The sequence below is a fragment of the Pseudophryne corroboree genome, chromosome 9, assembly GCF_028390025.1.
Source record: "Pseudophryne corroboree isolate aPseCor3 chromosome 9, aPseCor3.hap2, whole genome shotgun sequence".
Taxonomy (NCBI): Eukaryota; Metazoa; Chordata; class Amphibia; order Anura; family Myobatrachidae; genus Pseudophryne; species Pseudophryne corroboree.
In genome coordinates, this window is record NC_086452.1 from 9,414,221 (window position 1) to 9,441,097 (window position 26,877).

The window sequence follows — 26,877 nt, forward strand, 5'->3', positions numbered from 1 at the left end:
TGAGCCGGAGCGATGACTTGGACCTCCCTAATTCATTGTTCCCCTGCAAGTTCCGAATCTGATCCTGGGTAATCCGGCCTCTACTACCTCACACTCAGATCCGTATCTCCAGGAAGCCACTATAGGACAGTGACACATGGGGCCTAGCAGTGTCTAGTCCCCAGGTCTCTGGCGTGTGTAATAGTCACTCTGGGCCTGGACTTTGGGCCTAATCCATGTTTGTATGCAATGGGCGAGTATTACGCAACAGTGATTATCTTCAGACTGCGCATGTGCTGCGATCGCAATGTGCGTACACTGAGGGGCCGCTGCGATCCGCTCGCAAAGAAGATTTCATGGAAAAGTGACTGACAGGAAGTGACTGACAGGAAGTGGTAACAGAGCGTGGTTGGGAAATCGCAGGAGGTCATCCTGCCTGGAATAGAATCAAGCCCACACGTCTGCCAGACAGCAATACTCACCGCAGAGGAAAGGCTCGGTTGTCCGATACAGACACCTGTCAGAATCCCACCCACCAAAGGGACATTTGGACAAGCTGTCATGTGCAGGTCCGGCCCCTGCCCCTCCTTCCCATCAGATGCACTGGACCTTCGGGGTTGCACTTTATTACTACAGGTTGAGTATCCCATATCCAAATATTCCGAAATACGGACTTTTTTGAGTGAGAGTGAAATAGTGAAACCTTTGTTTTTTGATGGCTCAATGTACACAAACTTTGTTTAATACACAAAGTTATTAAAAGTATTGTAATAAATGACCTTCAGGCTGTGTGTATAAGGGCCCTCATTCCGAGTTGTTCACTCGGTAAAAATCTTCGCATCGCAGCGATTTTCCGCTTAATGCGCATGCGCAATGTCCGCACTGCGACTGCGCCAAGTAAATTTGCTATGCAGTTAGGAATTTTACTCACGGCTTTTTCATCGTTCTGGCGATCGTAATGTGATTGACAGGAAATGGGTGTTACTGGGCGGAAACAGGCCGTTTTATGGGCCTGTGGGAAAAAACGCTACCGTTTCCGGAAAAAACGCAGGAGTGGCTGGAGAAACGGGGGAGTGTCTGGGCGAACGCTGGGTGTGTTTGTGACGTCAAACCAGGAACGACAAGCACAGAACTGATCGCAGATGCCGAGTAAGTCTGAAGCTACTCAGAAACTGCTACGAGGTGTGTAATCGCAATATTGCGAATACATCGTTCGCAATTTTAAGATGCTAAGATTCACTCCCAGTAGGCGGCGGCTTAGCGTGTGTAAATCTGCTAAAATCCGCTTGCGAGCGAACAACTCGGAATGACCCCCAAGGTGTATATGAAACATAAATGAATTGTGTGAATGTAGACACACTTTGTTTAATGCACAAAGTTATAAAAATATTGGGTAAAATTACCTTCAGGCTGTGTGTATAAGGTGTATATGTAACATAAATACATTCTGTGCTTAGACTTGGGTCCCATCGCCATGATATCTCATTATGGTATGCAATTATTCCAAAATACGGAAAAATCCGATATCCAAAATACCTCTGGTCCCAAGCATTTTGGATAAGGGAGACTCAACCTGTAGTTACCTCTGTAGTGTATAATAGAGCACTCTGTAATGCGTGTACCCCTCGTGCTGCCACATAGATAAAGGAAGTAATAATAATGGGCCACAGTAATTGTTGTTTTGTTAATTCTGCAGGATTACGCCGTTTCCACGGTCCCCGTACATGACTATTTGCATCTGAAGAGTTTCTGCAGCATGGCCGGCCCAAACCTTATTGTCATCGGCTCAAGTGAGGCAGCTCAGAAAGCCCTAAAGGTACTGTCTGGTGTCATTATCTTACCCGAAACTACTGACCAAGTATTCCAGCAACTGGGGACTAGTGCCACTGGGTGCTATTACATTGTTAGGGTGAATGGAGGGCCTAGTGCCGAGGTGCCCAAACGTGGTCCTCAATGCACCCTTACCATTCAGGTTTTAAAACTATTCATGCTTAAGCACAGGTGACTTTATTAGTTTCATAGTCCGTTTCATTAAACTACCTCATGGATATTATTAATACCTGGAGCCATGGCACACAGTTTGGGAGCCACTGGCCTAGTGGGTTGTTGGGGTGAATGTGGGGCCCGGTGGGTTGTTAGGGTGAATGTAGGGCCCGGTGGGTTGTTAGGGTGAATGTAGGGCCTAGTGGGTTGTTGGGGTGAATGTGGGGCCCGGTGGGTTGTTAGGGTGAATGTAGGGCCTGGTGGGTTGCTAGAGTGAATGTGGGGCCTGGTGCGTTGTTAGGGTGAATGTAGGGCCTGGTGGGTTGTTAGGGTGAATGTGGGGCCCGGTGGGTTGTTAGGGTGAATGTAGGGCCTGGTGGGTTGCTAGAGTGAATGTGGGGCCTGGTGCGTTGTTAGGGTGAATGTAGGGCCTGGTGGGTTGTTGGGGTGAATGTAGGGCCTGGTGGGTTGTTGGGGTGATTGTAGGGCCTGGTGGGTTGTTGGGGTGAATTTAGGTTCTGGTGGGTTGTTGGGGTGAATGTAGGGCCTGGTGGGTTGTTGGGGTGAATGTAGGGCTGACTGTATGTATATATGGTGAACTAGGTGATTCATCACGCCCTACGGGCGCTCTTCACACCGTCGGAAGGGGCTACGCACCCTTAACCCTTGCATGCCCTTGTGTCGTGCAGTATTTGTATTATATGGAGTATTACCTCCAATCATAATTGTGTGAGTGGTTAAACATTGCATGGACAAAGGGCGTGCGATAATTAAGGGGTCGTAGCCTCTTGCAATGGCGTGAACAGCGCACGCAGGGCCTGATGAATCACCTAGTAGGTGCTGTGGTTGGGTGGAGTGGTGGGTGCGAAGGAGACGCGGATGGGGGAGGGCGTTTGGGGGTGCCGCGGGTGGGGGAGGGGCTGGTGCGGTGGTGCTGTGGGGGTGGGTGCTGTGGGTAAGGGTCCGGAGCTACCGCGGGTGGGGGAGGAGCATTTGCGAAGGTGCCGCGGGTGGGGGAGGGGCGGTGGTGGTGGGGCGTGTGCGCGGGGGTGCTGCGGGTGGAGGAGGGGGTCCGGAGCCACCGCAGGTGGTGGAGGGGGAGTGTGGGGGTGCCGCGGATGGGGCCCGGAGGTACTGCGAATTGGGAAGGGGCGGGTAATGCTTCTCCTCCTGGAAGCAGCTAAGCTGCTGTCCTCCCTTTGGCAGCGGCTCTCCCGGAGACTCGCACAGCAGCCAGTCACTATTGTTAGCGCCGGTGTTCCAACGCGCCGCATTACAGGGAAGAAGATGCAGTCACTAAACTACAGCTCCCAGCAGCCCTAAGGGCCGGAATGCTTCTGCTCTAAGGGATGCTGGGAGCTGTAGTTTATTTAGTGCGTCTACTTCCCTGTAATGCGGCGCGTTGGGACATCGGCGCTAACAATAGTGACTGGCTGGCAGAACTGACTGACTCGCTGAATGAATGTAAAAGGTGAGAGTGCTGTGCAGTGTCAGTGACACTGCACACCCACTGCACTGCACAGCACTGTCACCTTTTACATTGATTCAGCGTCCAGACATTACCCCCCGCGATATCACGCGCTCTATCCATTACATTAGCCATCTCGGGGCTTCCAGGCCGGCAGCCCAGGTGCTGTGTTGTGGAGTCAGGGCCTCTGGGGATCTGGGCGCGGCTGTGGCGCAGAGGAGGCGCTTCTGTGACATCACGCGCAGCGGAGGCTCCGGGGCTCAGAGAGTATGCGGCGCAGGGAGGGCTATGAGAGCCTTCCACTGCCCCGCTTTCATACATATCTATGCCGGTGGCCGCAGCAGCTTTTGTTTCACCTGCGCCGTGGCTAGGGAGTGGGGATTGTTGATGCCGGAGGGAGCAGGCGGACTGGCAGCAGGACATAGGACGCTGCAGTAAAAGGATTATTTTCCCCCTATGTACAGCGCAGAGACTTGCTGCAGATGCAGTGACACACCCTCCAGCTGCACCTTTCTGGCAGGTACAGGACCTTTTTTTTATGGTCTGTACTGATTTTTGGCTCTCCAAACTCCCATTGAAGGTATAGGAAAAGGGGCGTGGCCACGTCACTTTCCGTGTGGCCATGCCCCTTTTGGAATTTGTAGCGATTTTTATGTGTAAATTGCTGGAGGGTATGTTAATGCAGATGCAGTGGGCCTATTTTGGGGTGTGGGCCTGGAGCTGCAGCTCCATCAGCCCCACTGTTAATCCTGCTCTGGGAACACACAGCAGCCAAAGGGCAGAGCCTCCCATTGGATGTAACCTGTGTGGGAGGGCGTTTCTCGCCCAATCAGCTGTGGACTGGGGGTGATATACCTGCTGCTAACCCAATGAGAGCTCCTAGCCACACCCAGCGTTATACAGACAGGCACAGAGTCACAGATCTGGGCTATTATATAGGAGATACTGATGTAATAGGCTCGCTGTATAGCAGGAATAAGAGACTGCTCCTCCACGTGTTATTTGCTGTTCTCTATCTGTAATTACGTACTATCAGGTTCGGTTACGCTCTGCCAGGGTTATGTTTACCGTGTAATGATTCCTTGGCTCGCGCAGTAATTATAGGTGGCTGCACAGGCGTACAAATCACAGCCTCAACCGTTTGGCACCATTATATCCATGTGTCTTACGCCAAAACAAATATTATGTCACCGTCACATTCCTGAGACAGCCACAGCAATGCGGGTATCCGGCATGAGAAATCCAAGCCGGATGTCACCCAGTGTGCCCAGCGCAGGCGGCAGTAATCCGCTTATTCTCTGCATACCTGGTCAGACTACAGAATCGTAGCTGCAATAATAGCACATAACACGGATAGATAGATAGATAGATAGATAGATAGATAGAGCGCTCCTCTCCATAGTGAAATTACAGTGGTGTGTCCGATAATACACTATACACCGATGTACTGTTCTCACAATGTCACAATTCAGCATAATAATTGGGCGCTGTGTGACAATGAGATATGAGCATGTGACCGTCACATCAGCAGGAGATCCCCAGTTCCCACGTTAGAGACCGGAGAGATTAGGATGAATGACCCGGTGCGTATACACTCTACACTCAGAACAGTGACGTGACACACAAATATACAACATGTAACAGTGACGTGACACACAGATATACAACATGTAACAGTGACGTGACACACAGATATACAACATGTAACGGTGACGTGACACACAGATATACAACATGTAACAGTGACGTGACACACAGATATACAACATGTAACAGTGACGTGACACACAGATATACAACATGTAACAGTGACGTGACACACAGATCTACAACATGTAACAGTGACGTAACACACAGATCTACAACATGTAACAGTGACAGATATACAACATGTAACAGTGACGTGACACACAGATATACAACATGTAACAGTGACGTGACACACAGATCTACAACATGTAACAGTGACATGACACACAGCTCTACAACATGTAACAGTGACGTGACACACAGATCTACAACATGTAACAGTGACGTGACGCACAGATCTACAACATGTAACAGTGACGTGACACACAGATATACAACATGTAACAGTGACGTGACACACAGATATACAACATGTAACAGTGACGTGACACACAGATCTACAACATGTAACAGTGACGTAACACACAGATATACAACATGTAACAGTGACGTGACACACAGATATACAACATGTAACAGTGACGTGACACACAGATATACAACATGTAACAGTGACGTGACACACAGATCTACAACATGTAACAGTGACGTGACGCACAGCTCTACAACATGTAACAGTGACGTGACGCACAGATCTACAACATGTAACAGTGACGTGACACACAGATCTACAACATGTAACAGTGACGTAACACACAGATCTACAACATGTAACAGTGACAGATATACAACATGTAACAGTGACGTGACACACAGATATACAACATGTAACAGTGACGTGACACACAGATATACAACATGTAACAGTGACGTGACGCACAGATCTACAACATGTAACAGTGACGTGACACACAGATATACAACATGTAACAGTGACGTGACGCACAGATATACAACATGTAACAGTGACAGATATACAACATGTAACAGTGACGTGACACACAGATATACAACATGTAACAGTGACGTGACACACAGATATACAACATGTAACAGTGACGTGACGCACAGATCTACAACATGTAACAGTGACGTGACACACAGATATACAACATGTAACAGTGACGTGACGCACAGATATACAACATGTAACAGTGACGTGACACACAGATCTACAACATGTAACAGTGACGTGACACACAGCTCTACAACATGTAACAGTGACGTGACACACAGATATACAACATGTAACAGTGACGTGACACACAGATCTACAACATGTAACAGTGACGTAACACACAGATCTACAACATGTAACAGTGACAGATATACAACATGTAACAGTGACGTGACACACAGATATACAACATGTAACAGTGACGTGACACACAGATATACAACATGTAACAGTGACGTGACACACAGATATACAACATGTAACAGTGACGTGACACACAGATCTACAACATGTAACAGTGACGTAACACACAGATCTACAACATGTAACAGTGACAGATATACAACATATAACAGTGACGTGACACACAGATATACAACATGTAACAGTGACGTGACGCACAGATCTACAACATGTAACAGTGACGTGACACACAGATATACAACATGTAACAGTGACGTGACACACAGATATACAACATGTAACAGTGACGTGACGCACAGATATACAACATGTAACAGTGACGTGACACACAGATCTACAACATGTAACAGTGACGTGACGCACAGATCTACAACATGTAACAGTGACGTGACGCACAGATCTACAACATGTAACAGTGACGTGACGCACAGATCTACAACATGTAACAGTGACGTGACACACAGATCTACAACATGTAACAGTGACGTGACACACAGATATACAACATGTAACAGTGACGTGACACACAGATATACAACATGTAACAGTGACGTGACACACAGATCTACAACATGTAACAGTGACGTGACGCACAGATCTACAACATGTAACAGTGACGTGACACACAGATCTACAACATGTAACAGTGACGTGACACACAGATCTACAACATGTAACAGTGACGTGACACACAGATCTACAACATGTAACAGTGACGTGACACACAGCTCTACAACATGTAACAGTGACGTGACGCACAGATCTACAACATGTAACAGTGACGTGACGCACAGATCTACAACATGTAACAGTGACGTGACGCACAGATCTACAACATGTAACAGTGACGTGACGCACAGATCTACAACATGTAACAGTGACAGATATACAACATGTAACAGTGACGTGACACACAGATATACAACATGTAACAGTGACGTGACACACAGATATACAACATGTAACAGTGACGTGACACACAGATCTACAACATGTAACAGTGACGTGACGCACAGATCTACAACATGTAACAGTGACGTGACACACAGATCTACAACATGTAACAGTGATGTGACACACAGATATACAACATGTAACAGTGACGTGACACACAGATCTACAACATGTAACAGTGACGTGACACACAGATCTACAACATGTAACAGTGACGTGACACACAGATCTACAACATGTAACAGTGACGTGACGCAGAGATATACATGTAACAGTGACGTGACACACAGATCTACAACATGTAACAGTGACGTGACACACAGATCTACAACATGTAACAGTGACGTGACACACAGATATACAACATGTAACAGTGACGTGACACGAAGATATACACCATGTAACGTGACACTTGCTGGGGTACACAGTTACAGGAGAGGGATTCAGACTAGGGAATCAGGCGTCAGCGCAGAAATGCAAAAATCCGATGTGTCGGCACTGAGAACAGAGTCCCATCACGATGTGTATAATCCAGCGCTGATCACACTATCATCAGGGCGTATTCCGCACCCCATATGTAACATGGTGTGGGGCTGTGAGTCTGCCGACTGTAGCCGGGCACTGAGAGATGCTGCAGGACGCAGACAGTGTTCCCTAAGCGGGCTGAGGTGTCGGCATTTCCCTGTGCCGACCGGCAGCAGCCTCACTCCCTTCTGACATACATCCGTGCAGGAGTCGGACAGTCCTATCCACCCAGTAGGAATAGTGACGCTTCTGAGGCACGATGCACTACTGAGGTGATGTCAGGCGAAGTAACATTAGAGCTTCTGTTTTGCAGACCATGCAGCAGATGAGTGATCACCGCTACGACAAGCTGACCGTTCCCGATGACGCCGCTGCCAACTGCATCTACTTAAACATTCCTGGCAAAGGGAATGTCCTCCTGCACCGAGCCCCCGAGGAGCTGCCTGACAGCGTGAAGGTGCGTTACACCGTCTGTGAGCCCCATCACCATATACACATAGGTAATATCTGTCTGTATATAAGGGAATGTCCTGCACCGAGCCCCCGAGGAGCTGCCTGACAGCGTGACGCTGCGTTACACCGTCTGTGAGCCCCATCACCATATACACATAGGTAATATCTGTCTGTATATAAGGGAATGTCCTGCACCGAGCCCCCGAGGAGCTGCCTGACAGCGTGACGCTGCGTTACACCGTCTGTGAGCCTCATCACCATATACACATAGGTAATATCTGTCTGTATATAAGGGAATGTCCTGCACCGAGCCCCCGAGGAGCTGCCTGACAGCGTGACGCTGCGTTACACCGTCTGTGAGCCCCATCACCATATACACATAGGTAATATCTGTCTGTATATAAGGGAATGTCCTGCACCGAGCCCCCGAGGAGCTGCCTGACAGCGTGACGCTGCGTTACACCGTCTGTGAGCCCCATCACCATATACACATAGGTAATATCTGTCTGTATATAAGGGAATGTCCTGCACCCAGCCCCCGAGGAGCTGCCTGACAGCGTGAAGGTGCGTTACACCGTCTGTGAGCCCCATCACCATATACACATAGGTAATATCTGTCTGTATATAAGGGAATGTCCTGCACCGAGCCCCCGAGGAGCTGCCTGACAGCGTGACGCTGCGTTACACCGTCTGTGAGCCCCATCACCATATACACATAGGTAATATCTGTCTGTATATAAGGGAATGTCCTGCACCCAGCCCCCGAGGAGCTGCCTGACAGTGTGAAGGTGCGTTACACCGTCTGTGAGCCCCATCACCATATACACATAGGTAATATCTGTCTGTATATAAGGGAATGTCCTGCACCGAGCCCCCGAGGAGCTGCCTGACAGCGTGACGCTGCGTTACACCGTCTGTGAGCCCTATCACCATATACACATAGGTAATATCTGTCTGTATATAAGGGAATGTCCTGCACCGAGCCCCCGAGGAGCTGCCTGACAGCGTGAAGGTGCGTTACACCGTCTGTGAGCCTCATCACCATATACACATAGCTAATATCTGTCTGTATATAAGGGAATGTCCTGCACCGAGCCCCCGAGGAGCTGCCTGACAGCGTGAAGGTGCGTTACACCGTCTGTGAGCCCCATCACCATATACACATAGGTAATATCTGTCTGTATATAAGGGAATGTCCTGCACCGAGCCCCCGAGGAGCTGCCTGACAGCGTGAAGGTGCGTTACACCGTCTGTGAGCCCCATCACCATATACACATAGGTAATATCTGTCTGTATATAAGGGAATGTCCTGCACCGAGCCCCCGAGGAGCTGCCTGACAGCGTGACGCTGCGTTACACCGTCTGTGAGCCTCATCACCATATACACATAGCTAATATCTGTCTGTATATAAGGGAATGTCCTGCACCGAGCCCCCGAGGAGCTGCCTGACAGCGTGACGCTGCGTTACACCGTCTGTGAGCCCCATCACCATATACACATAGGTAATATCTGTCTGTATATAAGGGAATGTCCTGCACCCAGCCCCCGAGGAGCTGCCTGACAGTGTGAAGGTGCGTTACACCGTCTGTGAGCCCCATCACCATATACACATAGGTAATATCTGTCTGTATATAAGGGAATGTCCTCCTGCACCGAGCCCCCGAGGAGCTGCCTGACAGCGTGACGCTGCGTTACACCGTCTGTGAGCCTCATCACCATATACACATAGGTAATATCTGTCTGTATATAAGGGAATGTCCTGCACCGAGCCCCCGAGGAGCTGCCTGACAGCGTGAAGGTGCGTTACACCGTCTGTGAGCACCATCACCATATACACATAGGTAATATCTGTCTGTATATAAGGGAATGTCCTGCACCGAGCCCCCGAGGAGCTGCCTGACAGCGTGACGCTGCGTTACACCGTCTGTGAGCCCCATCACCATATACACATAGGTAATATCTGTCTGTATATAAGGGAATGTCCTGCACCGAGCCCCCGAGGAGCTGCCTGACAGCGTGAAGGTGCGTTACACCGTCTGTGAGCCCCATCACCATATACACATAGGTAATATCTGTCTGTATATAAGGGAATGTCCTGCACCGAGCCCCCGAGGAGCTGCCTGACAGCGTGACGCTGCGTTACACCGTCTGTGAGCCCCATCACCATATACACATAGGTAATATCTGTCTGTATATAAGGGAATGTCCTGCACCCAGCCCCCGAGGAGCTGCCTGACAGTGTGAAGGTGCGTTACACCGTCTGTGAGCCCCATCACCATATACACATAGGTAATATCTGTCTGTATATAAGGGAATGTCCTGCACCGAGCCCCCGAGGAGCTGCCTGACAGCGTGACGCTGCGTTACACCGTCTGTGAGCCCTATCACCATATACACATAGGTAATATCTGTCTGTATATAAGGGAATGTCCTGCACCGAGCCCCCGAGGAGCTGCCTGACAGCGTGAAGGTGCGTTACACCGTCTGTGAGCCTCATCACCATATACACATAGCTAATATCTGTCTGTATATAAGGGAATGTCCTGCACCGAGCCCCCGAGGAGCTGCCTGACAGCGTGAAGGTGCGTTACACCGTCTGTGAGCCCCATCACCATATACACATAGGTAATATCTGTCTGTATATAAGGGAATGTCCTGCACCGAGCCCCCGAGGAGCTGCCTGACAGCGTGAAGGTGCGTTACACCGTCTGTGAGCCCCATCACCATATACACATAGGTAATATCTGTCTGTATATAAGGGAATGTCCTGCACCGAGCCCCCGAGGAGCTGCCTGACAGCGTGACGCTGCGTTACACCGTCTGTGAGCCTCATCACCATATACACATAGCTAATATCTGTCTGTATATAAGGGAATGTCCTGCACCGAGCCCCCGAGGAGCTGCCTGACAGCGTGACGCTGCGTTACACCGTCTGTGAGCCCCATCACCATATACACATAGGTAATATCTGTCTGTATATAAGGGAATGTCCTGCACCCAGCCCCCGAGGAGCTGCCTGACAGTGTGAAGGTGCGTTACACCGTCTGTGAGCCCCATCACCATATACACATAGGTAATATCTGTCTGTATATAAGGGAATGTCCTCCTGCACCGAGCCCCCGAGGAGCTGCCTGACAGCGTGACGCTGCGTTACACCGTCTGTGAGCCTCATCACCATATACACATAGGTAATATCTGTCTGTATATAAGGGAATGTCCTGCACCGAGCCCCCGAGGAGCTGCCTGACAGCGTGAAGGTGCGTTACACCGTCTGTGAGCACCATCACCATATACACATAGGTAATATCTGTCTGTATATAAAGGAATGTCCTGCACCGAGCCCCCGAGGAGCTGCCTGACAGCGTGACGCTGCGTTACACCGTCTGTGAGCCCCATCACCATATACACATAGGTAATATCTGTCTGTATATAAGGGAATGTCCTGCACCGAGCCCCCGAGGAGCTGCCTGACAGCGTGAAGGTGCGTTACACCGTCTGTGAGCCCCATCACCATATACACATAGGTAATATCTGTCTGTATATAAGGGAATGTCCTGCACCGAGCCCCCGAGGAGCTGCCTGACAGCGTGACGCTGCGTTACACCGTCTGTGAGCCCCATCACCATATACACATAGGTAATATCTGTCTGTATATAAGGGAATGTCCTGCACCCAGCCCCCGAGGAGCTGCCTGACAGTGTGAAGGTGCGTTACACCGTCTGTGAGCCCCATCACCATATACACATAGGTAATATCTGTCTGTATATAAGGGAATGTCCTGCACCGAGCCCCCGAGGAGCTGCCTGACAGCGTGACGCTGCGTTACACCGTCTGTGAGCCCCATCACCATATACACATAGCTAATATCTGTCTGTATATAAGGGAATGTCCTGCACCGAGCCCCCGAGGAGCTGCCTGACAGCGTGAAGGTGTGTTACACCGTCTGTGAGCCCCATCACCATATACACATAGGTAATATCTGTCTGTATATAAGGGAATGTCCTGCACCGAACCCCCGAGGAGCTGCCTGACAGCGTGACGCTGCGTTACACCGTCTGTGAGCCCCATCACCATATACACATAGGTAATATCTGTCTGTATATAAGGGAATGTCCTGCACCGAGCCCCCGAGGAGCTGCCTGACAGCGTGACGCTGCGTTACACCGTCTGTGAGCCCCATCACCATATACACATAGGTAATATCTGTCTGTATATAAGGGAATGTCCTGCACCGAGCCCCCGAGGAGCTGCCTGACAGCGTGACGCTGCGTTACACCGTCTGTGAGCCCCATCACCATATACACATAGGTAATATCTGTTTGTATATAAGGGAATGTCCTGCACCGAGCCCCCGAGGAGCTGCCTGACAGCGTGACGCTGCGTTACACCGTCTGTGAGCCCCATCACCATATACACATAGGTAATATCTGTCTGTATATAAGGGAATGTCCTGCACCGAGCCCCCGAGGAGCTGCCTGACAGCGTGAAGGTGCGTTACACCGTCTGTGAGCCTCATCACCATATACACATAGGTAATATCTGTCTGTATATAAGGGAATGTCCTGCACCGAGCCCCCGAGGAGCTGCCTGACAGCGTGACGCTGCGTTACACCGTCTGTGAGCCCCATCACCATATACACATAGGTAATATCTGTCTGTATATAAGGGAATGTCCTGCACCGAGCCCCCGAGGAGCTGCCTGACAGCGTGACGCTGCGTTACACCGTCTGTGAGCCTCATCACCATATACACATAGGTAATATCTGTCTGTATATAAGGGAATGTCCTGCACCGAGCCCCCGAGGAGCTGCCTGACAGCGTGACGCTGCGTTACACCGTCTGTGAGCCCCATCACCATATACACATAGGTAATATCTGTCTGTATATAAGGGAATGTCCTGCACCGAGCCCCCGAGGAGCTGCCTGACAGCGTGACGCTGCGTTACACCGTCTGTGAGCCCCATCACCATATACACATAGGTAATATCTGTCTGTATATAAGGGAATGTCCTGCACCGAGCCCCCGAGGAGCTGCCTGACAGCGTGACGCTGCATTACACCGTCTGTGAGCCTCATCACCATATACACATAGGTAATATCTGTCTGTATATAAGGGAATGTCCTGCACCGAGCCCCCGAGGAGCTGCCTGACAGCGTGAAGGTGCGTTACACCGTCTGTGAGCCTCATCACCATATACACATAGCTAATATCTGTCTGTATATAAGGGAATGTCCTGCACCGAGCCCCCGAGGAGCTGCCTGACAGCGTGAAGATGCGTTACACCGTCTGTGAGCCCCATCACCATATACACATAGGTAATATCTGTCTGTATATAAGGGAATGTCCTGCACCGAACCCCCGAGGAGCTGCCTGACAGCGCGACGCTGCGTTACACCGCCTGTGAGCCTCATCACCATATACACATAGGTAATATCTGTCTGTATATAAGGGAATGTCCTCCTGCACCGAGCCCCCGAGGAGCTGCCTGACAGCGTGACGCTGCGTTACACCGTCTGTGAGCCTCATCACCATATACACATAGGTAATATCTGTCTGTATATAAGGGAATGTCCTGCACCGAGCCCCCGAGGAGCTGCCTGACAGCGTGAAGGTGCGTTACACCGTCTGTGAGCCCCATCACCATATACACATAGGTAATATCTGTCTGTATATAAGGGAATGTCCTGCACCGAGCCCCCGAGGAGCTGCCTGACAGCGTGAAGGTGTGTTACACCGTCTGTGAGCCCCATCACCATATACACATAGGTAATATCTGTCTGTATATAAGGGAATGTCCTGCACCAAACCCCCGAGGAGCTGCCTGACAGCGTGACGCTGCGTTACACCGTCTGTGAGCCCCATCACCATATACACATAGGTAATATCTGTCTGTATATAAGGGAATGTCCTGCACCGAGCCCCCGAGGAGCTGCCTGACAGCGTGACGCTGCGTTACACCGTCTGTGAGCCCCATCACCATATACACATAGGTAATATCTGTCTGTGTATAAGGGAATGTCCTGCACCGAGCCCCCGAGGAGCTGCCTGACAGCGTGACGCTGCGTTACACCGTCTGTGAGCCCCATCACCATATACACATAGGTAATATCTGTCTGTATATAAGGGAATGTCCTGCACCGAGCCCCCGAGGAGCTGCCTGACAGCGTGACGCTGCGTTACACCGTCTGTGAGCCCCATCACCATATACACATAGGTAATATCTGTCTGTATATAAGGGAATGTCCTGCACCGAGCCCCCGAGGAGCTGCCTGACAGCGTGACGCTGCGTTACACCGTCTGTGAGCCCCATCACCATATACACATAGGTAATATCTGTCTGTATATAAGGGAATGTCCTGCACCGAGCCCCCGAGGAGCTGCCTGACAGCGTGAAGGTGCGTTACACCGTCTGTGAGCCTCATCACCATATACACATAGGTAATATCTGTCTGTATATAAGGGAATGTCCTGCACCGAGCCCCCGAGGAGCTGCCTGACAGCGTGACGCTGCGTTACACCGTCTGTGAGCCCCATCACCATATACACATAGGTAATATCTGTCTGTATATAAGGGAATGTCCTGCACCGAGCCCCCGAGGAGCTGCCTGACAGCGTGACGCTGCGTTACACCGTCTGTGAGCCTCATCACCATATACACATAGGTAATATCTGTCTGTATATAAGGGAATGTCCTGCACCGAGCCCCCGAGGAGCTGCCTGACAGCGTGACGCTGCGTTACACCGTCTGTGAGCCCCATCACCATATACACATAGGTAATATCTGTCTGTATATAAGGGAATGTCCTGCACCGAGCCCCCGAGGAGCTGCCTGACAGCGTGACGCTGCGTTACACCGTCTGTGAGCCCCATCACCATACACACATAGGTAATATCTGTCTGTATATAAGGGAATGTCCTGCACCGAGCCCCCGAGGAGCTGCCTGACAGCGTGACGCTGCATTACACCGTCTGTGAGCCTCATCACCATATACACATAGGTAATATCTGTCTGTATATAAGGGAATGTCCTGCACCGAGCCCCCGAGGAGCTGCCTGACAGCGTGAAGGTGCGTTACACCGTCTGTGAGCCTCATCACCATATACACATAGCTAATATCTGTCTGTATATAAGGGAATGTCCTGCACCGAGCCCCCGAGGAGCTGCCTGACAGCGTGAAGATGCGTTACACCGTCTGTGAGCCCCATCACCATATACACATAGGTAATATCTGTCTGTATATAAGGGAATGTCCTGCACCGAACCCCCGAGGAGCTGCCTGACAGCGTGACGCTGCGTTACACCGCCTGTGAGCCTCATCACCATATACACATAGGTAATATCTGTCTGTATATAAGGGAATGTCCTCCTGCACCGAGCCCCCGAGGAGCTGCCTGACAGCGTGACGCTGCGTTACACCGTCTGTGAGCCTCATCACCATATACACATAGGTAATATCTGTCTGTATATAAGGGAATGTCCTGCACCGAGCCCCCGAGGAGCTGCCTGACAGCGTGAAGGTGCGTTACACCGTCTGTGAGCCCCATCACCATATACACATAGGTAATATCTGTCTGTATATAAGGGAATGTCCTGCACCGAGCCCCCGAGGAGCTGCCTGACAGCGTGACGCTGCGTTACACCGTCTGTGAGCCCCATCACCATATACACATAGGTAATATCTGTCTGTATATAAGGGAATGTCCTGCACCGAGCCCCCGAGGAGCTGCCTGACAGCGTGACGCTGCATTACACCGTCTGTGAGCCTCATCACCATATACACATAGGTAATATCTGTCTGTATATAAGGGAATGTCCTGCACCGAGCCCCCGAGGAGCTGCCTGACAGCGTGAAGGTGCGTTACACCGTCTGTGAGCCCCATCACCATATACACATAGGTAATATCTGTCTGTATATAAGGGAATGTCCTGCACCGAGCCCCCGAGGAGCTGCCTGACAGCGTGAAGGTGCGTTACACCGTCTGTGAGCCCCATCACCATATACACATAGGTAATATCTGTCTGTATATAAGGGAATGTCCTGCACCGAACCCCCGAGGAGCTGCCTGACAGCGTGACGCTGCGTTACACCGCCTGTGAGCCTCATCACCATATACACATAGGTAATATCTGTCTGTATATTAGGGAATGTCCTCCTGCACCGAGCCCCCGAGGAGCTGCCTGACAGCGTGACGCTGCGTTACACCGTCTGTGAGCCTCATCACCATATACACATAGGTAATATCTGTCTGTATATAAGGGAATGTCCTGCACCGAGCCCCCGAGGAGCTGCCTGACAGCGTGAAGGTGCGTTACACCGTCTGTGAGCCCCATCACCATATACACATAGGTAATATCTGTCTGTATATAAGGGAATGTCCTGCACCGAGCCCCCGAGGAGCTGCCTGACAGCGTGACGCTGCGTTACACCGTCTGTGAGCCCCATCACCATATACACATAGGTAATATCTGTCTGTATATAAGGGAATGTCCTGCACCGAGCCCCCGAGGAGCTGCCTGACAGCGTGAAGGTGCGTTACACCGTCTGTGAGCCCCATCACCATATACACATAGGTAATATCTGTCTGTATATAAGGGAATGTCCTGCACCGAGCCCCCGAGGAGCTGCCTGACAGCGTGACGCTGCGTTACACCGTCTGTGAGCCCCATCACCATATACACATAGGTAATATCTGTCTGTATATAAGGGAATGTCCTGCACCCAGCCCCCGAGGAGCTGCCTGACAGTGTGAAGGTGCGTTACACCGTCTGTGAGCCCCATCACCATATACACATAGGTAATATCTGTCTGTATATAAGGGAATGTCCTGCACCGAGCCCCCGAGGAGCTGCCTGACAGCGTGACGCTGCGTTACACCGTCTGTGAGCCCCATCACCATATACACATAGCTAATATCTGTCTGTATATAAGGGAATGTCCTGCACCGAGCCCCCGAGGAGCTGCCTGACAGCGTGAAGGTGTGTTACACCGTCTGTGAGCCCCATCACCATATACACATAGGTAATATCTGTCTGTATATAAGGGAATGTCCTGCACCGAGCCCCCGAGGAGCTGCCTGACAGCGTGACGCTGCGTTACACCGTCTGTGAGCCCCATCACCATATACACATAGGTAATATCTGTTTGTATATAAGGGAATGTCCTGCACCGAGCCCCCGAGGAGCTGCCTGACAGCGTGACGCTGCGTTACACCGTCTGTGAGCCCCATCACCATATACACATAGGTAATATCTGTCTGTATATAAGGGAATGTCCTGCACCGAGCCCCCGAGGAGCTGCCTGACAGCGTGACGCTGCGTTACACCGTCTGTGAGCCCCATCACCATATACACATAGGTAATATCTGTCTGTATATAAGGGAATGTCCTGCACCGAGCCCCCGAGGAGCTGCCTGACATCGTGAAGGTGCGTTACACCGTCTGTGAGCCTCATCACCATATACACATAGGTAATATCTGTCTGTATATAAGGGAATGTCCTGCACCGAGCCCCCGAGGAGCTGCCTGACAGCGTGACGCTGCGTTACACCGTCTGTGAGCCCCATCACCATATACACATAGGTAATTTCTTTTTCATCCACTAGGGGTCACTGGAGTACTCTTGGGATATGGACGGGCTTCCGTAGGAACAGCACTGAATATTTAAATTTAGTAACACTCCACCCCTCCATATCCCCGAGCACATCTCAGTGTTTTTTCTGTGCTGAACGTGGCAACACCTGAATAACTGAAGTCACGGTTTTTTGAAGAAACTTTTTATTTTTATTTTTTCTACTATTTGGACACATCCCTTTCCCCCTTCCAAAAGGCAGGGTCAGGGATAGTGCAGCTGCTGATAGCAGCACGGGCGTGTCGGGCCTCTCTGAAAGAGCTCCCTCACAGCCCACACATCCTCCTGCACAGGCTGGCCGGCGCTTGTTTAAGAAGCCCCGTCGGAGCCTCCGCACGTCTGCAGGAGTAAGGTATGTGAAACGGGGCGGTCAGCTCCCGCTGCCGCCCCGACGTGGGGGTACATAGTGCTTGGTGACGCCGCTGATCTCCCCTCTCAGGCGCCGCACATTCGGCCACAGACCTCCGTGCAGGCACCGCGGCTCTCCCCTCTCAGGCGCCCGCACGTTCGGCCACAGACCTCCGTGCAGGCACCGCGGCTCTCCCCGCTCAGGCGCCCGCACGTTCGGCCACAGACCTCCGTGCAGGCACCGCGGCTCTCCCCGCTCAGGCGCCCGCACGTTCGGCCACAGACCTCCGTGCAGGCACCGCGGCTCTCCCCGCTCAGGCGCCCGCACGTTCGGCCACAGACCTCCGTGCAGGCACCTCTGATCGACTCTCACAGGCCGCCGGCCGCCGCAGCGCTAGCTTGATTAGCTGACGCTATTATACAGGAGCCCACCGCTGGGAAACACGAGGCACATAGCGCTCTACGATACCCGCTGGGGGCCCACACGCTGCGCTGCCGCTGTACTAAGAGCAGGCAGCCATTACAGGGGGGACAAATAATAATGAAGCAGAGAAATACTGCAGCAGCAGATAAGAGGCTGCAGGGATTGTTACAGTATAATCAGTGAATGTAACCAGCACTAGGATTATATGTATAAGTTAGCAGGGCAGCCATTTTTAACCATGCTTCCTGTGTCTTCCTGCTGTGATTCCAGAACGTTCCAGTACTACATCTCTACTCCACCGGAAGGCGCAGGGGTGTTAGTGGGAATTTGGGATCACATTTCATAGTACTGGCCACGTGTACTGCACTGGGCCAGATATATATACAGAGACACCTTATTGCTATTTTACTGAGTCGTGCAGGTGTCTGTTTTTTGTGTATTGTATTGTCTGTCGCCATAATGAGTAAGGCACCAGCAAAAACTAAAAAGCATATTTGCAAAGTATGTGGCAGTGTGTTACCGGATGCATCTACCACATGTAAAGTATGTTTTGTGGATTCCGTTCAGAATACCATTTCTGCTCCGGTTTTACAACCAATTTCCTCACCGGACCCTCCGTGGGGTATGTTAGTAAATGTACTGGAGAGATTTCAGACAGAAATGACCGCGGCTCGTCTGGAGCGAGAAACGTTAAGATCTGAGTCTAGGGTGAGCCCGCCAGATCTACCGGAGGCGTCTCAGCCTTGCGTAAGGTCCAAATCCATTTTGGGCAAACGGGATAATTTTCATATGTCTTATGATTTTCCAGTGTCTGCTATGTTGCATTCTGACGATTCCATGCCAGACCTCACGGAAAACGATGAGGGTGAGGAAGGCGAAGTGGAGTCAGATAACGAGGATGTTAACAGTTCTGGCATAGATGATCTCATCAGAGCGGTACGGCGGTCTCTAAGGTTTCCTGAAGCTGAGCAGCCTCTCACCAATGATCAGGTCGTATTTACTAAACGACGGAAGACGCCAGTAAGTTTTCCTGTGTCGGATTCTCTAAATCAGATGTTAGTAGAAACACGACAGAATCCAGATAAACGGTTTTCTATACCTCGCAGATTTAAGTCTAGTTATCCGTTTCCAGACTCGGTAACGTGTACATGGGAGAATCCACCAATAGTTGATTCTTCAGTGTCAAAGCTTACCAAGAAATTAACCATACCAGTGCCAGCAGCTACTACGCTTAAAGATCCTTCAGATCGCAAGATAGAAACTATGCTAAAAACCATGTATGTAGCAGCAGGTGTGATGCTAAGACCTGGATTGGTTGGCATTTGGGTAACTAAGGCGCTCATAATATGGCTTACAGAACTCAAATCTGCTTTACAGGACGAAAACCTGATAGTTCTGGTAAATCAAATGATTGAGGCTGTAGAGTATCTCTGTACAGCGTCTACTGACGTCTGTCAGCTCACTTCTCGTATTTCATCTTCGCTAGTTACGGCACGAAGAGCACTCTACCTGCGTACTTATCAAGCGGAGGCAGAGGTCAAACGAAGTATAGAGGCGTTGCCTTACGATGGCAAGAAGTTGTTTGGTCCAGAATTGGACGCATGGATTAAGGAGGCTACGGGAGGTAAGTCTGTTTTCTTACCATTGCCTCCACCTGCGCCAAGAAGAAGGTACGCTGGACCTTCGTTCAAATCCTTTAGACCTCAGCCCTTTCGAGGACGTGGCAGAGGATCAGCCACGCCTGCTAGACGTGGTCGAGGACGTGGTTTCCATCAAACCAACACAACTCGCCAAGACGCTAAGGTTACCGACAAGCCAGTGGCATGACGGGTTACCAGCCCATCTCGGTTCTCCAATTGTGGGAGCACGCCTTCAGACGTTCCATGGGGCGTGGTTCCACACATCCGCGGAGGGCTGGATTCGCAATTTAGTGTTAAAAGGTTACAAAATAGAGTTCGACTGTCTGCCGCCTCTGCGGTTTTTCAAGACAGGATTGCCTCTGTCGGACGACAAGAGGAGAGTTTTGCAAATTGCCATTCAGTCCTTACTGGATTCGGCAGTGTTGATTCCGGTCCCTGTACACCAACAGGGTCAGGGTTATTATTCAAGCCTGTTTGTGGTCCCGAAGCCGGATGGCTCAGTCAGACCAATATTGAACTTAAAGGGCCTCAATCAGTACGTAACTTACTACAGATTCAAAATGGAGTCTCTACGTTCGGTGATTGCGGGGTTAGAGACCAAGGAGTTTATGATTGCCTTAGACCTCAAGGATGCGTACTTACACATTCCAATTTGGCAGCCTCATCAGAAATTCTTACGGTTTGCAATACGCCAGAACCATTACCAGTTTCAGGCTCTGCCGTTTGGCCTGTCATCAGCGCCTCGGGTATTCACCAAAGTAATGTCTGTGATGATAGCTCACCTCAGATCCCTGGGAGTGACAATAGTTCCGTATTTAGACGATCTGCTCATCAAAGCTCCGTCTCAACAGATACTTACCCAACATGCGCTGCTAACATACAATGTACTGGTTCACCACGGTTGGATTGTAAATTTCAAGAAATCACATCTAATTCCGTCTCAACGCCTTCAGTTCCTAGGTATGATTCTCGATACGGTCAATCAAAGGATTTACCTACCACAACAGAAAGTACAAATGCTACGCCATCTAGTACAATTAGTGCTCAAGCCACGCACAGTGTCGGTACACTTGTGCATTCGCCTGTTAGGCACAATGGTGGCAGCGTTCGAGGCGCTTCAGTTCGGAAGATTTCACTCTCGTCCATTTCAGCTGAACGTGCTTGCCCAGTGGTCGGGCTCGCATCTGCAGATTCACCACAGGGTGAGGTTGTCACCAATAGCAAGAGTATCTCTGCTATGGTGGCTCAAGGAACACAATTTAACCGCAGGAAGACGGTTCGGAGTTTGCAATTGGATAATTCTAACTACGGACGCCAGTCTCAGAGGTTGGGGAGCGGTAATTCAAAATTGTCAGCTCCAGGGTCTCTGGGCGGATCACGAGAAATTGCTGTCTATAAATGTTCTAGAACTCCGCGCAATTTTCAATGCGCTACGACAAGCAGTGCACATGATTCGCTCTCAGCCTGTCCAAGTGCAGTCGGACAATGCGACAGCGGTCGCATACATCAACAAACAAGGAGGAACGAGAAGCCGCATGGCAATGCGGGAAGTAGCTCGAATCCTCAATTGGGCGGAATGCCACCAGGTGATATTGTCGGCCGTGTTCATTCCGGGAGTGGACAACTGGGAAGCGGATTATCTCAGTCGTCGGGATTTTCACCCAGGTGAATGGTCATTAAATCCAGAAGTGTTTCACATGTTGGTTCAGCGATGGGGTTATCCTCAGGTGGACCTGATGGCATCTCGACACAATCATCAAACGCCCCAGTATGTGTCCAGAACGAGAGATCCAAAGGCAGTCGCGGTGGATGCTCTCACTGTCGCGTGGCCGTACAGTCTTGTGTATCTGTTTCCACCGTTTCCGCTGCTCCCTCTGGTGCTAAAACGGATCAAAAGAGAGTCGCTCACAGTCATACTAGTGGCGCCTCATTGGCCTCGGAGAGCTTGGTTCTCGGATCTTCGAGGATTACTCGCAGACGATCCGTGGCCGCTCCCAATACGTCCAGACCTGTTACAACAGGGTCCGTTTCTTTACCCCGATTTAGCGCGGCTGCGTTTGACGGGGTGGCTGTTGAGACCGCCCTCTTAAGAAGAGAGGGCATTCCAGATTCAGTTATACCAACCATGTTACGAGCTAGGAAGCCGGTTACGGCAGCTCATTATTACAGAATATGGCGTGCATATATAGGTTGGTGTGAAGCTCGGCAATTTCCGACATCAGCTTTCAAAGTATGCCGCCTGTTGTTGTTTCTACAAACAGGGTTAGATGGAGGATTGCGTTTATCTACACTAAAGGTGCAGGTATCTGCTTTGTCAATTTACTTTCAAAGACGATTGGCTCTATTGCCGTCTATACGCACTTTTCTCCAAGGTGTACTCAGGGTACAGCCTCCATTCATTCCACCTACAGCGCCATGGGACTTGAATCTGGTTTTGGAGTTCTTACAGTCTTCATATTTTGAACCCTTACAACAAGTGGATATAAAGTTTCTCACTTGGAAAACAATTTTTCTCTTAGCCTTAGCTTCGGCAAGGCGTGTTTCGGATTTGGGTGCCTTGTCATGCAAGCCACCGTATTTGGTGTTTCATGATGACAGAGCGGAACTTCGGACGAATCCCGCCTTCTTACCAAAGGTAGTGTCATCTTTTCACATCAATCAACCAATAGTAGTTCCTGTGTTGACAGCACATTCTGGAACTCTGGATGTGGTTCGCGCATTACGCGTTTATGTATCCCGAACGTCTTCAGTTCGTAAGACGGATACGTTATTTGTTCTTTATGATGCTGCCAAGATTGGTTGGCCAGCATCTAAACAAACTTTATCCAGATGGATAAAACTGACCATACGTCAGGCTTACCTTCATGCTAGGTTACAACCGCCTACGTCAGTAACCGCTCATTCCACACGTTCTGTGGGAACTTCATGGGCAGCTGGTCGTGGGGCTTCTGCGACGCAGCTTTGCCGGGCGGCTACATGGTCTTCAGTGCACACGTTTGTGCGCTTTTACAAGTTTGATACTTTTGCGGCATCAGCATCTAGCTTTGGCCGCCTAGTGTTACAAGTGCCAAACAGCTCTCCCGCCCACGGGGGAAGCTTTGGTACGTCCCAAGAGTACTCCAGTGACCCCTAGTGGATGAAAAAGAAAATAGGATTTTGGTACTTACCAGGTAAATCCTTTTCTTTGAATCCATAGAGGGCACTGGACGCCCACCCAGAGCAGTTTTACCTACTTGTGGTTAGTTCTGAGGATCTTATGGTAACACACTTTCACCGACTGGTTCAAGTTACAAGTGCTGGTTAGGGTGTCAACTGTTTAGTTGTCAGTAACGTTATGTGTTAACAACGTTAGTGTCAGTTATGTTATATGTAATACTCCATTATCAACCTCTCTTAATTCCTGTTCGGCTCAGTAAAAAACACTGAGATGTGCTCGGGGATATGGAGGGGTGGAGTGTTACTAAATTTAAATATTCAGTACTGTTCCTACGGAAGCCCGTCCATATCCCAAGAGTACTCCAGTGCCCCCTATGGATTCAAAGAAAAGGATTTACCTGGTAAGTACCAAAATCCTATTATCTGTCTGTATATAAGGGAATGTCCTGCACCGAGCCCCCGAGGAGCTGCCTGACAGCGTGACGCTGCATTACACCGTCTGTGAGCCTCATCACCATATACACATAGGTAATATCTGTCTGTATATAAGGGAATGTCCTGCACCGAGCCCCCGAGGAGCTGCCTGACAGCGTGAAGGTGTGTTACACCGTCTGTGAGCCCCATCACCATATACACATAGGTAATATCTGTCTGTATATAAGGGAATGTCCTGCACCGAGCCCCCGAGGAGCTGCCTGACAGCGTGACGCTGCGTTACACCGTCTGTGAGCCCCATCACCATATACACATAGGTAATATCTGTCTGTATATAAGGGAATGTCCTGCACCGAGCCCCCGAGGAGCTGCCTGACAGCGTGAAGGTGCGTTACACCGTCTGTGAGCCTCATCACCATATACACATAGGTAATATCTGTCTGTATATAAGGGAATGTCCTGCACCGAGCCCCCGAGGAGCTGCCTGACAGCGTGACGCTGCATTACACCGTCTGTGAGCCTCATCACCATATACACATAGGTAATATCTGTCTGTATATAAGGGAATGTCCTGCACCGAGCCCCCGAGGAGCTGCCTGACAGCGTGACGCTGCGTTACACCGTCTGTGAGCCCCATCACCATATACACATAGGTAATATCTGTCTGTATATAAGGGAATGTCCTGCACCGAGCCCCCGAGGAGCTGCCTGACAGCGTGACGCTGCGTTACACCGTCTGTGAGCCCCATCACCATATACACATAGGTAATATCTGTCTGTATATAAGGGAATGTCCTGCACCGAGCCCCCGAGGAGCTGCCTGACAGCGTGACGCTGCGTTACACCGTCTGTGAGCCCCATCACCATATACACATAGGTTATATCTGTCTGTATATAAGGGAATGTCCTGCACCGAGCCCCCGAGGAGCTGCCTGACAGCGTGAAGATGCGTTACACCGTCTGTGAGCCCCATCACCATATACACATAGGTAATATCTGTCTGTATATAAGGGAATGTCCTGCACCGAGCCCCCGAGGAGCTGCCTGACAGCGTGACGCTGCGTTACACCGTCTGTGAGCCTCATCACCATATACACATAGGTAATATCTGTCTGTATATAAGGGAATGTCCTCCTGCACCGAGCCCCCGAGGAGCTGCCTGACAGCGTGACGCTGCGTTACACCGTCTGTGAGCCTCATCACCATATACACATAGGTAATATCTGTCTGTATATAAGGGAATGTCCTGCACCGAGCCCCCGAGGAGCTGCCTGACAGCGTGAAAGTGCGTTACACCGTCTGTGAGCCCCATCACCATATACACATAGGTAATATCTGTCTGTATATAAGGGAATGTCCTGCACCGAGCCCCCGAGGAGCTGCCTGACAGCGTGACGCTGCGTTACACCGTCTGTGAGCCCCATCACCATATACACATAGGTAATATCTGTCTGTATATAAGGGAATGTCCTGCACCGAGCCCCCGAGGAGCTGCCTGACAGCGTGACGCTGCATTACACCGTCTGTGAGCCTCATCACCATATACACATAGGTAATATCTGTCTGTATATAAGGGAATGTCCTGCACCGAGCCCCCGAGGAGCTGCCTGACAGCGTGAAGGTGCGTTACACCGTCTGTGAGCCTCATCACCATATACACATAGCTAATATCTGTCTGTATATAAGGGAATGTCCTGCACCGAGCCCCCGAGGAGCTGCCTGACAGCGTGAAGGTGCGTTACACCGTCTGTGAGCCCCATCACCATATACACATAGGTAATATCTGTCTGTATATAAGGGAATGTCCTGCACCGAACCCCCGAGGAGCTGCCTGACAGCGTGACGCTGCGTTACACCGCCTGTGAGCCTCATCACCATATACACATAGGTAATATCTGTCTGTATATTAGGGAATGTCCTCCTGCACCGAGCCCCCGAGGAGCTGCCTGACAGCGTGACGCTGCGTTACACCGTCTGTGAGCCTCATCACCATATACACATAGGTAATATCTGTCTGTATATAAGGGAATGTCCTGCACCGAGCCCCCGAGGAGCTGCCTGACAGCGTGAAGGTGCGTTACACCGTCTGTGAGCCCCATCACCATATACACATAGGTAATATCTGTCTGTATATAAGGGAATGTCCTGCACCGAGCCCCCGAGGAGCTGCCTGACAGCGTGACGCTGCGTTACACCGTCTGTGAGCCCCATCACCATATACATATAGGTAATATCTGTCTGTATATAAGGGAATGTCCTGCACCCAGCCCCCGAAGAGCTGCCTGACAGTGTGAAGGTGCGTTACACCGTCTGTGAGCCCCATCACCATATACACATAGGTAATATCTGTCTGTATATAAGGGAATGTCCTGCACCGAGCCCCCGAGGAGCTGCCTGACAGCGTGACGCTGCGTTACACCGTCTGTGAGCCCCATCACCATATACACATAGGTAATATCTGTCTGTATATAAGGGAATGTCCTGCACCGAGCCCCCGAGGAGCTGCCTGACAGCGTGAAGGTGCGTTACACCGTCTGTGAGCCTCATCACCATATACACATAGCTAATATCTGTCTGTATATAAGGGAATGTCCTGCACCGAGCCCCCGAGGAGCTGCCTGACAGCGTGAAGGTGCGTTACACCGTCTGTGAGCCCCATCACCATATACACATAGGTAATATCTGTCTGTATATAAGGGAATGTCCTGCACCGAACCCCCGAGGAGCTGCCTGACAGCGTGACGCTGCGTTACACCGTCTGTGAGCTCCATCACCATATACACATAGGTAATATCTGTCTGTATATAAGGGAATGTCCTGCACCGAGCCCCCGAGGAGCTGCCTGACAGC

At 50.5% G+C, this 26,877-nt stretch overlaps 1 protein-coding gene across 2 annotated transcripts in view; it reads left to right on the forward strand.

Moving 5' to 3' along the window:
- DDAH1 (dimethylarginine dimethylaminohydrolase 1) overlaps window positions 1–26,877 on the forward strand; it is a 172,792-nt gene that overhangs the window by 129,152 nt on the left and 16,763 nt on the right. For both annotated transcript variants that reach the window (XM_063938939.1, XM_063938938.1), the window contains exons 4-5: window positions 1,676–1,795; window positions 8,254–8,397. In XM_063938939.1, the coding sequence (XP_063795009.1) occupies window positions 1,676–1,795; window positions 8,254–8,397 (264 nt within the window). The remainder of the gene's footprint in view (window positions 1–1,675; window positions 1,796–8,253; window positions 8,398–26,877) is intronic.